At 36.0% G+C, this 13337-nt stretch overlaps 2 protein-coding genes across 2 annotated transcripts; both read right to left on the bottom strand.

Moving 5' to 3' along the window:
* Positions 1–2906: 2906 nt before the first annotated feature.
* N7457_006370 (uncharacterized protein) lies at positions 2907–4045 on the bottom strand (the record flags this gene model as incomplete). Its single annotated transcript, XM_057177414.1, has 4 exons — positions 2907–3061; positions 3114–3276; positions 3334–3674; positions 3748–4045. The coding sequence occupies 4 exons, from the start codon at positions 4043–4045 to the stop codon at positions 2907–2909; spliced, it is 957 nt and encodes a 318-aa protein (XP_057031716.1).
* Positions 4046–4050: 5 nt separating this feature from the next.
* Positions 4051–4304, bottom strand: N7457_006369 (uncharacterized protein; the record flags this gene model as incomplete). Its single annotated transcript, XM_057177413.1, has 2 exons — positions 4051–4125; positions 4146–4304. 2 exons carry the CDS (start codon positions 4302–4304, stop codon positions 4051–4053), a joined length of 234 nt encoding a protein of 77 aa, XP_057031715.1.
* Between the last annotated feature and the right edge of the window lie 9033 nt (positions 4305–13337).

Genomic DNA, 13337 nt, shown 5'->3' with positions numbered 1-13337 from the left:
CGGCGTACGATTTAGTAACTATACTATAGCGTTAGCGGCCTCTAACTATAGATCTTTTAGGAGCTTTCCTTTAAGCACGAGTATACGTATATAAGTAATAATTATACTACCGGATCTTTTAGTATAACTATTTATTTCGGAGTGCCCTAAGGGGTTATAATATATAAGGATACTATTAGAAGTGAGGCTATATTCCGTAGGTTTTCTAGCTAAGAACTTATTATCGTATTAGAAGGCTTTAATTAGTAGATCCTATTAGTTTCTTACTAGTTCTATAAAACGATTAATCGCTAGCTAATACTTAGGCTTTATTTTATAGGTTATTAGCTAATAAAACCTAGGACCTTCTAGGTAAAAATAAGAGATCTAGCGGTATTTATTCTCTACTAGCGGTAGCTAAATAAGATTAAAGTATACTCTTCTAAATCGTCCGAAAGTACGCCCGATAGCTTATCTTAATATCTATCTTAATATACGACCTAGCTAGTAAGTCTAGTATAATACCTACGTTTCCGTAGTCTCCTTTCCTATAGACTCTTTTCCGGTAGACTCTTTTCCTTTATTATTAAAACTAACTCTATCTACTATAGTAGCGAGTTTTACTATACTTCGTTAATTAATATAGGCTAGTCTCCGGTACTAGATATCTAATAAGGCCTTTAATTACTAAGGTTTTACTAACTTTCTCTCTATAAAATAGGCTTACTAAGGCTATATAAGTTCTCCGGGTTAATTAAAGATCTAGAGGTTAAACTAGTCCTAAAGGTTTATATAGATAACTAGTCTATTATTAGGGTCTCTAATATAGTTTATACGCTAATATTATATTCCGCCTTTCCATTTTAGTATAGAATAGGATACTAGGTTTATATAGAAGCTAAAGGAATAGAGGGTATTACTAAGTATAATCTCTATTTTACCTTTTACTAGATATCTACCTACTAGTCTAACCTTCCCCTTTCCTAGTACCTAGGTAGTACTATCTCCTATCGTAAGATCCGAAATCTAGGGTATAAAATCGATAAAAAGGTCTCTATTATTATAGATATAGGTACTAGATCCTATATTAAGGATCTATCTATCTTTTAAGATAGGCTATCTATTTTTAGTAAGTAAGAGGGCGTATTTATAGTTTTATACTAGCCCTCCCTATCTAGTGTAGGGCTTAAGGGTACTAATATACGGTATAGGGGTAGTAGCGAAGCTTACTTAATTTATAAACTCTTCCTTCTAAGGTTACTAAGTTTACTAAGTTTACTATACCTTTTCTACCTTCTTTTCTACCTATTTCTTCTAAGTAGGTTCTTTAGCGAGTTTTTACTTAATCTTTTCTAGCTTTCTAGGGTTAATATAGGTCCCTTTAGGGCGGTTTTCCTTATTAAGATATTAGTATATTACTATTTTATATAAATAATAGGGGTTCCTATATAGATACCTCCTTTTTTTAAATAGGATCGGCTTCTTAGTTTAGGACTTTAATTCTTAGTGCCCCTACTAGGTTAAAAATACCCCTTTTAGGGGTATAGTAGATAATACCTTTTATACCCCTATTTCTCGATTTATTATACGGAACGACTCGAGGAGATTATAGGTTTAGTAGACTTTCTTATCTATAACGATCTCTTAATATCTTCCTTACCACTAAATAGGTAAGACCTCTTTAATAGTATATAGGAAGTCCCTATTTACGTCTCCGTTATTAATACCGAGGCTAATAGCTTACTCTCTTAGAGTATTCTATTATTTAAGCTATTATTCAATATCTCTAGTCGGTTTTTAGATAGCGAAGACCTTCTACTTTATTCGGACTTCCTCCTCGTATATAGTTAATCTCGCGAAGCGATCTCTAAGGTATACTAGTCTCTTATATAGGGTCTAATAGTCGGTAATAGCGGTATAGTAGATTAGGTCTAGGAAGGTATAAATATAGTTATTTATATTAGAAAGTCCTTTTATCTCCCTATCCTATTTCGATTAGTCTACTTTAAAGATATCTATTTTATCTCTCTAGTCTCTTTTATCCGATTTAGTCCCTCCGTAGGGGTATTCCGGCCTAATAGGCTCTTCCTTCCTAACCGGTCTCTCTATCGGGGGGGTGTCTAGGTTATAGTGCTTCTAGACTTATTTTTATATCGTATATAGCTTTACCCGGGCGAACTAGGTGCGCTATTAGGGCGAGTCCTTTAGTTTTTCGCCCTTTATAGCGGAGAGAATTGTTAATACTTCTATTATTAGGGTTAGGTGCTATATAGCCTTAGCGGGCTATTATACAGCTTTAGAGGTTACTATATAGTTTTTAGGTGCTAATAGGCGCTATATCTTATGAATAGCGGCCTTATCTCGTGCGAACCGGGCTTATAACTATCAACTAACGTGGTATTCAGTATAGTAGGGGTCTAATCAAGGGAGTTGAAATCTCTGTATTTCTATATCCACTCTTCTAGCAGGAAATATGACTATCTGACTAATATCAAAAATACTACGTGGACAGGATAAACTAAACTTCCGGTATGCCGATCTCATGCTCCGACATAGTCAGATTAGGAGTAGGGATAGTCAGATTAACAATCCCCTAAATATATCTAATAATACCCTTAAGGCTAGATTCCGATAAGCGTGCGATATTACGCTATTAGATAGCTCTAAATTTAAGTATATCTAAAGGGATTAAAATCCCGAATTCTTTGTCGGTAAGGGAATTAAGCCCGGTATTACCTGGACTTTCATAGAGAATATTCGTGAATAGGTTAAAAACGTAAAGAACGTAATCCTAGTTATTAAAATGGCATAGAAAAACGTTTTAGCGTTCGGTATTAGCATTCTAGGGTACGAGTTGAATATATTTATTATATTCGATAACACAGCCCTACTTCGCGCGATGTATTTGCTTAATTTGTCCATTAATCTTAAACGTTACCCAGCAAATCAAGTGCCTCTTCTGCGGTAAGGCGACTAGACGGTAAAAATCGCATCAATCCTTGGATCACATGAAGTAGAGGTTTAAGTGTTGGATTTGGTACCAAGCCAGCAAACTTCCGTTCAAGCTTTGAGGTTCCGTAATCTTCGAGCAAAATTAGCAACAGTTCTGTGTGTGGATCAATTTTAAAAATTACCTTCTTCTAGTTCCAGATTATGGTTAGACCTCATCATCATTGATTCCCACTTAGACTCCCATTTAGCTGGCAACCCCTCCACAAAGCCAATCATTTGGAAAATCAAAACTTCGTCCTCGCCAAGATACCAGAATGGCCAGGTCGTGAATAAGAAGGAATAAATCTACAGTTCATATCGCCGTAAGTATATTTCCTTCAAAGAAATGAAATGCTGACGTACCATGCAACCTGTGCGCCATAAGTCGACGCGATAATCAAAGCAGTCTGTGAAAATCGTCTCTGGTACCTTCAATGAAGCCGGCTGGGCCAGCTTCGGAGGTTCCTGTCCTTGATAGAAACTCTCTCCAAAATCAAGCAGCCGAATATCTTCGTCGTCCTCGTCTATCCACTCGGTCCATTCTGCTGCCTTTATCAGTTGAGCCGGTAATTCATTCCCTAGAGGCGTGCCATCAATCCGTTTCAGCGGCTCAATTTCCGGGAATCCAAGAACATCAAAGAGCTGCTCTTCAGTTTGTTTGAACAGACGAGTGCAACTGAATGCAATATTCCGACCACTAATGTCTAATAAAAAGTGAGTAAAACAGCGCCAACCAAAAAAAAAAAAAAATAACTGCAGATAGGGAAGCACACTCACCTCCATGGCACATGCCGGCACTATGAATGAATTTGACAGCGTTTAAAAGCTGCGTAGAAATTCGGAGCACGGTTTCCGGGTGGAGCTTATCGTGACTCCCATGGTAGTCCGAGAGGACCTTATCAACTGAAGGACCAAGTAATTCAAATACAAGACATTGGTGGACCCCGTTGGGGCCTTTGTGAGTGAAGGCATCAAGCAGCTGAACAATATAGTTTGAAGTAAGCCCTCTTCGAGAATGCCTCTCTAGAAAGTTTAAATTTTGCAGCTCTCGTGATCCCGACGAATTTGCGGTCATGATTTTCAAGGAGACCCATTGATTTCGGCTGGTGTGAGATTAGCTAGAAATGATAAAGTGGTGCGGGACAAACTGACTCTCTGTCTTTCGCAAGCCATACCGTGGAAAAGCCACCCCATCCTAACTTGTGATGTATCTTGTAACGATCATTTTTAAATGTATCTCCAAGGTTGACGGGATGGTATCCTCCAGGTTGATATTTTAACAATGACTCCTGTGTATGAAGAAGGTTGCTTTGGCAGTACAGAGATAAATCCATTTTAGAACGTAAAGTAGGACAAGAGCAGGGAGGTGTTTGGGGGAGAGTCGAATGTCGCAATTCGAAAAGTCACGCTGTGTCGGGGATAAATTTGCCTGATAAGTTGGGTGACTAATCTGACTTGGTAGCCCTCCATCTATGTCTTGGCACCCTGAATGATTGGATATAGCACACCGCTTTGGGTACTTCTAGCCGCCCGTGTGAAATAACTGTAGCACTGAATATTGAATATTTTTAGAACTGGTTCTTACGGTCTAACGAAATTTGCTTCTTATCTTAAAAATGAAACTCTAAGTGTCATAGTGCTTGATTTAAACGCTTAGTTACCGATTTTGGTTTTTGTGCGCTGTACTAACACAATTTTTGTTTGATCAAGCGCTTACCTAAGTATAACCGGCACTATTTTACCAGCTCCGTTGACTAACACTAAACATATAAAATTACGGGTGTATCACCAAAGTTGAACGTAAGCTATTCTTAAGAAATTTAGCTATTGTCCACCATATAAAAAACAGCGCCGTGTTTAGTATCGCCTAGCATTTACTCCCAATGCCTGTTCAAGTCATTTATGATCCGGACTGTGACTAAAATTTTCCTCGTCTTTATCATAACTAATTCTAATAGTGGATTAACGGGAATCACCGATTTGTGATTCATGACGGAAGTGAACTTGTTTTTGATCAGGCTTATGTTCTGTTGGTGAGAGGCAGGCATAGTGAAAAATCTCCTTTTACTAAATGATTCTACTTAGCAACGGCCTTCATCCCACTACAAGTACCTATGACCCGAGCCCAGTTCCACATGTCACTGTTCGCTTGTCGACCCCATCTCTACGTAGTCAAAGGAGTTAGTACATTCTTCACTGGCGAGTCGGCGGTGGCTCAATCTTTCTTCCGCGACCAGATAATGAGGAATCAAACAGGCGAAGGCAGATAAGGAGAAGGGAGAAGAAGCAGCGGAGACAGGAAAGAAGCCGTGGAGATGACAGTGCTCGAAGCCATGCTACTAGTACAGGGGTTCCTTCTCGTGAGATAGCTCCCCCTTATGGAACAGTCCCCATTCGTGGGACGGCCCCGCCTTATAGAACTGCCCCCGCTTGTGGAACCGCCCCGCCTGGTGGAACTCGGGGAAGTGATCCTAGATAAGGATAGTGTTCCACTCCTGATAGTGTTGGGTCTACCGGTTATGGCCTGGATTGACTGGGGTTTTTTCTGTCGCCTAGGAAGCTATGAACCTAGGGGACAGAGGTAGCAAACAGTTTTATATACTTAAGGCAGAATTTCAATTATCCGATTCTTCAATAGTCAAGCCTGCGTGCCGGAAATGGCCTCTAGCATTAGCTCCTTTTGCACCAACCTAATTGATATACCGCTTGATAAAGGAGGCGAATTCTCGATCAGGATCTTCTGCGTAGTAGCTCTAATTGCATCTTATAAAGGCTTTAAGTTCAGCGACAAACTCTTTAATTGGATTAAAATCTGGCGAATATAGAGGCAAATAAACCAATTTGACTCCCGTATCAGTATATATTTGTGAAATCCGCTCGGAGTGATAGAATGATATATTATCTATAACTAGAACCGACTTCGGCCCCGGCTATCTCCCGTAATAATAAAAGAGTTTATTAACGAAGTCTTTGAATATAGCGGTATCCGTCGAGCCGCGCAAGACCCGAGTTATTAAAATACTATCTTAGGTATACGTAGGTAGGATTTGATAACGCTCGTTATAGTAGAATTAAGATACTTATTAAGGTGCTATACCGAGTGGTAACTAGCCTATTCGTCGGAACCCGATACGTTTATCGTATCTAGACTTATTAATATAAATAAGGTGGTACGACTCAAAATTCGGAGAGTAGACCTGGCAGTGACCCTCCGGGTGGTCCATGACCTTAGACCCTCCACCCGCCCCTCCGAGGTTTAGGGTCGCTTATGAGCGACCCTAACCCTAACCCTAGTTCTATAAGGGTCGTATACGGGTGACCCTTAATAACCCGTAGCGACCCTCGGATATATGAATTTCTAGCGCTAAACCTAATATAGGTAGATAAAACTAATTACTTATCTTAATAAAATACTATTATTTATACCTATTTTATCTATTAGACTATAAATACTAACACTTAACTATTAAAGTTATAGAATGTCTTAAATTATTTTAATAATATTATTTTTCGCTAATAGTTCTATTAGTTTTATACTTTTTTTATATTATACGACCGTAGGAAAGAAGTATAATAGGTAGTAGAAGTTATTAGTCTATAACAAAGTAGATATATATATCTATAATATATATTATATTAATTAAAAGATTTATTAGGGGTCTAAGATTTACTAAGGGTTAGAATAAGGTTTATAGAGGGTTTATAAAGTTCGTTAAGGGTTAGAATAAGGTTCGTTAAGGTTTACTATAAGTAATATATAATAAACTAACTAATAATAATAGCTTATTTAAGAATATAATATATTAACTTAGTAAATTATATATTTATATCTTTTATACTTAACTTTAAGAAAATAATTAACTATAGATTATTTACTCCTTACTATCTTTCTATTTATATATCTATATTAAGTATATTATAATTTTCTAATATTTATACTTCCTTAAACTATAAGGGGGTATTATTAGATACTTTTTAATATCTTATTCTAGATAATACTCTATTTATAACCCTTTATACGTTAGGTAGTTAATAAACCTTAATATCGGGGGTGCCTCTATATAGACCCCCCCACTCCCTCGATCCACCCCCCTTTACACCACTTCCACCCCCCTTATCCCGATACAGTTAGTAGATTACCATAATAGGAATCTTATCATTTATATACAGATAAAGCTTAGCGCTAGGGCTATATTGTTGACGCTAGTATTTCTTAGCGTATGAGTGTAGTATCATATAGTATAGTGTATACCAATTAGCTAGATATCTTCCCTCCTATGTGGTTATATGACCTCAAAACAGATACTAATTTTTAAAGACACCGGCAATAGACTATTTAGCTGCTATCTCGCTACTATAATATCTGTCGATCTTATATCTTAAACCCTTCATTTTTGAACCCTCAAAACCTTCATTTTTTCGATTAAATATATTAGAATTTCTATATAGAGGTAAACCTATCTAGAATACTATAGTATTTACTAGGAGTAGGGGCCTTCCGACGACCTCTTCTACCCTACTAAGATTGATTCCTCTTCTTCCTCTTTACCCCCTCCCCTCCTACTAATGATTATGTACTTCTTTTAGACTCTACGGCTCGCTTAATATTAGCCCTTTCCCTCTCGAGTGTATATTTAAATCCCGATAGATCCCGTCGTACCGACCGCCCTATAATCGCTACTCGCCTATCGCCTCGTTTATACCGTATTAGATTCCGGACTATAGAGATATTATTAATTAGGCGAGGGGGAAGGTAATACTATAAGACCTAGTAGGCGTAGAAGTTAGATACCTAGAAGCTTTACTTTTTCTTAATATAATAGCTAATCCGGTAAATATACGGTATATTATATACTATTATTATACTATACTATAGTTAATAGGTCCTATTATTTAATAATAGAGAAAGTAGTGTTTTCCCTATACTATTTACTAGATAATAGCGCTAGTAAATCTATAATACTATCCTCTATATATATATAGAGACTAAACCCTCTATATTATAAAGTAATAGGGTAGTATAGAGCTATTAGCCGCCTATTTACTAATTAGTATCCTATTAGATAGTAGTAGTTTAGCGAGTAATTACCCGCTTAAAAATATATATAACCTTAAGAAGATCCTTAGTAGAAACCTAGAGATCTCTTTTTAGCTACTAATAGGAAGCCTTATTACGGGATATCGATATTATATTAATACGAAAAAATCGATTAATATAGAAATATAGGAAGTGCTTACTATATATTACCTACTCCTATAGAATATAATTAATAAATCTAGGGAATTAAGTATATATAGTAATAAAGACTTCTTAGTAGATAGTAATATCTTTATTAGTTAGTATAAATATCTATTTCCTTAGTAGCTTTTATATAGTTAGCTATTATTACTAAATATCTTCCTAGTATTATCTATCTACTTTCGTATACCTAGTACGTTATATATTAGCGAGTATATTATCTTAAAGAAATAGGCGGGACTTAGAAAGGATATTCTTCTCGATATACTAGAGGTATATAATAGTATTATAGTCTAGGAAAACCTACTAAAATTAGTAGGATAAACTTAGTATAATCTAGATCTTACTTACCTCCTTAATTATATTAATTAGTCTAACGTCTTTATTAGTAAAAATAGTAATTAGGCCGGTACGGCTAAAATACCGGTAAACCCTTACTAGCTATTTAAGGATAATAGTATAGGTTTCTTATAGTATATTATATATAAATATAAAGCTAATAGTAAATAATTTACTAATTATAGATACCCTAACTATATTTAATAGTAGTATTTAGTACCGATTAGTCTTATATATATAATCTATCTAGAGGACGTAATAATACTTCTATAGTAAGACGAGACTTAATTTATAGATATAAAAAACTATAATAACTAAGTTATTATCGTTAAGTATATAGCGGTAATACTAGTCACTATAGCTTAGTAGCTCTCGAAGAAAGGCTTATATTAGGGTATCGCCTCCTAGGAACCCGACCTAAAGCTTATATTTCTATGAGAACTACTATGGGCACCCAAAATTACTACGGGCACCCAGGGCGCTAAGCCTTTTACGATTTACTTCCCACTGGCCATAATTTATTCACAGCTTGTCGTATTTAATATGGTACTCCCTTAGTATTTCGGACAGTATCCGAATCTTATCTGGGCACCCTATCAGTAATGTAGAATCTCGCACGCCATCTACACTACCATACAAAAATGAAGCTATTCCCAGATGCTGATTTGATCAAGTTCCAGTGCAAAAATGGAGTTTTTTCCTACTGAAAAAGGGTTTGGTGCAAAAATAAAGCTATTCCCAGATGCTGATTTGATCAAGTTTTTTCCTACTGAAAAGGGGTTTGGTGCAAAAATAAGGCTATTCGCAGATGCTAATTTGATCAAGTTTTTTCCTACTGAAAAGGGGTTTAGTACAAAAATGAGGCTATTCGCAGATACTGATTTGATCGAGTTTTTTCCTACTGAAAAGGGGTTTAGTGTAAAAATGAGGCTATTCGTAGATACTGATTTGATCGAGTTTTTTCCTACTGAAAAGGGGTTTAGTGTAAAAATGAGGCTATTCGTAGATACTGATTTGATCGAGTTTTTTCCTACCGAGAAAGGGGTTTAGGGAGATAGGGTTTAATCGGTCACGTGATCGTAAAATAGAGGCTGTTTTTCAAAGATAGTGCCAATCGAGTTTTCTCACTATAGTTGAGATAGTATAGCTGTTAACGCTAGTTTCCTACTATCCTATATAGTAAAACTTCTATCTTTAATAAGTTATTTCGACTGATTTTAGTTATATTTCTAATATACAAACCAGATATTAATATTATTAAGGGCCCCCTCTTCTACGTCTACGTCTACGTCTACGTCTACGTCCCCTTCCCCGCCTAGTTATAACACTACTAACTACGATCTAATTATTAGACTCCGTTATCTCCCCTTATATAGTCTAATTATTATTATACCTCCCACTAGCTATCCTCTACCGACCCGACCGACGAATAGCTACCTCCTCGTCCCTTCGTATAATCTCGAATCGTAATAGCTTACGACGGGTTAAGCTCTTAAAGCGTTAAGATACTCGCGATAATAAGATTATCTACTAAGATAACTACTAAGATAACTATTAAGATAACTATTAAGATAACTATTAAGATAACTATTAAGATAACTATTAAGATAACTACGGTAGGCAACCACGCCCTCGTATAATATAAGGGTTTGCTATACGGAGTTCTATTACCCGGGGGTGATTAATTATATTAGTATATACTAGGTCTCGCTAGATCTAGTAGTGAGGGTGAAAGTCGGCCTAGGTAAGGCTCTTACCCCTTATCTAGGCCTCGTTAATACGGTAAATATATAGATACCCCCGTATTAGTGTTATAATACCTAAGTATAGTAGTGGGATCGGAGGTTTCTCGTTATAGGATAGTAGATAGTAATTAAATACTAATCGTACCTTTTTAATTATATAGTGAGTAACTAGTGTCTCAACTCCTATAAATAGAGGGCTACCGTTAATCTCCCGACTAGCTCTCTACGAGGCGAGCTCCTATTAGATCTTAATACCGAGACGCTTAGTTATATTTCCGAACTAGATATAAAGAGCGAAGAGGTCCTTCGTACCCGATTATATATCGAGTTTAAGGTAACGATAGGTAGATTCTACGCGGGATATAGAGCTTTTATTAAGATAGAGAAACCTACTAGTATAGTATCGTAAAAAATAGGGACCGTAACCGCGGATCTATTCTTTATTAATATATACTAGTAGACCTAGATAGTGCTAATACTTATCCTTAAAGGTAGCCTACCGAGCCTCTATATTATTAACTATATATACGAAGATAATAAAATACTAGTCCTTTTTTATTATTTCCTAGTATATAGTGATTATATATATAATATTATTAACTATAGGGCGTATTTAGGTATCGTCTTCGGCGATATTATTAAGGATATAACGACGGATAAAGGGCCTAGCGTATAACTCGACGTTATAAGTGATATACTAGAGGTATAGGATAGTATTAGTTATAGGAAAAACCTAGTAAAATAGCTAGTAGTTAGTATATAAACTATATAATAGTTAAAATACTAATATTTTTAACTATATTTCGTAAAGCCTACTCCTTATCTATTAAGATAGTATACGGGCTAAAGTGAGAGGTAGTAGCTAGAGTAGCTAGAGTAGTATTCTTAAAGTTATATATTAATATAAAGCTAGATAGATAGCTATTTTCGAGTATACTTTATAGAATATAGGGTATTAGGGGACTAGCTACTAAAGACTCTAACTCTAGAGGATTAGCTATAGTAGTGCGGATAAGTATTAGTATACTCGCACTACTACTAATAGCTATATAGATATCCCGTAGCTAGCTAAGTACCCGATTATAAGTAGCTTCCTTCTTACTACTTAAAAAAGTATAGGTAATATAGAAGGTCTTCCTAATAGAAGATACTCCTACGATATTTAGTAGGGGTATCTTCTATTTATTAGTCTTATACGTATAGTCTATCTATAAAATATACGGATAGATATATAGAAGCTAGAGACTAATTTTATAAACTAAAAAAAGGGAAGTAAGGGAGTTATTAACGGTATTCACCTTATACCTAATAATCTAAGTACTATCTCTTAGGAGATCTATAAGAAGGGCCTATATCGGGGTACGTCTAGCGAGCTATTTTCGCGTTATACTAGCCCTAATATTATTAATATCACGGGTGCGTAGATATAAAGTATACCCCTCGGCCTCGGCCTACCCCCGAACACTACTTATAATATAACGGGTAAAGATACTATCGGTAATCTAGGTTATAATAGTAGGTAGGACTCGCCTTCGCTTACGCCTTCGGGGGATAATTATAGTTAACTCGTTAACTACACTATAATTATAGTAGGAAGTAATAATTTTAACCTACTAGATACCGCCGGTAGTAAGTCGAAGGTTACCTTTAAAGGGGTAGGAAGTTATATAACGAACTCGCTTTCGCTATCTATTTAGGGGGGCCCGATTAGTCCGATAACCCCGACTACGGCTATATTAGAATCGTATCTTATTAGGTGCGCTACGCTAAGTGACGATTGGGAAGCCTAGCGGGAGGGACTATAAGTTAAGGATATCTAACGCTTTAGCTTTTACGGCTTAGATACTAATAGAGGTAGTATTCGTAATTATTTAGAAAGGGGGTATAGTATCGGGAAGGTTAGGGGGTTAGGGGTCTATAGTATCTGGTCTATCTATATCTGTTAGATATAAGTAAAAATTTGCGAAGCTATACGTACTAGGGCTTATAGTTTAGGAGGTAGGCTGAGCTAGGGTGAGAAAACTCGATTAGCACTATCTTTGAAAAATAGCCTCTATTTTACGATTACGTGACCGATTAAACCCTATATCACTAAACCCTCTTTTTTAGTAGGAAAAAACTCGATTAAATTAGTATCTAGGAATAGCCTTATTTTTACACTAAACCCCTTTTTAGTAGGAAAAAACTTAATTAAATTAGTATCTAGGAATAGCTTCATTTTTGCACTAAACCCCCTTTTTAGTAGGAAAAAACTTGATTAAATTAGTATCTAGGAATAGCTTTATTTTTATACTAAACCCCCTTTTTAGTAGGAAAAAACTCTATTTTTGCACTAGAACTCGATTAAATTAGTATCTAGGAATAGCCTTATTTTTACACTAAACCCCTTTTTAGTAGGAAAAAACTTGATTAAATCAGTATCTAGGAATAGCTTCATTTTTGTACCAAACCCCTTTTTAGTAGGAAAAAACTCGATTTTTGCACTAGAACTCGATCAAATTAGTATCTAGGAATAGCCTCATTTTTACACCAAACCCCTTTTTAGTAGGAAAAAACTCGATCAAATTAGTATCTAGGAATAGCTTCGTTTTTATACTAAACCCCTTTTTAGTAGGAAAAAACTTAATTAAATCAGTATCTAGGAATAGCTTTATTTTTATACCAAACCCCTTTTTAGTAGGAAAAAACTCGATTTTTGCACTAGAACTCGATCAAATCAGTATCTAGGAATAGCCTCATTTTTACACTAAACCCCTTTTTAGTAGGAAAAAACTCGATCAAATCAGCATCTGGGAATAGCTTCGTTTTTATATGATAGTATAGATGGCGTATAAGATTCTACATTCGCGATAGGGTGCCCAGATAAGATTCGGGTACTGTCCGAAATACTAAGGGAGTACCATATTAAATACGACAGGCTATGAACAAATTATGGCCAGTGGGAAGTAAATCGTAAAAGGCTTAGCGCCCTGGGTGCCCGTAGTAATTTTGGGTGCCCATAGTAGTTCTCTATTTCTATATCTATATATCTCTACTCCGTATAG

Source organism: Penicillium paradoxum, assembly GCF_028828445.1.
Source record: "Penicillium paradoxum strain IBT 22861 chromosome Unknown utg000005l_segment0_segment0, whole genome shotgun sequence".
Lineage (NCBI taxonomy): Eukaryota > Fungi > Ascomycota > Eurotiomycetes > Eurotiales > Aspergillaceae > Penicillium > Penicillium paradoxum.
This window is presented reverse-complemented; position numbering and strand designations above follow the sequence as displayed.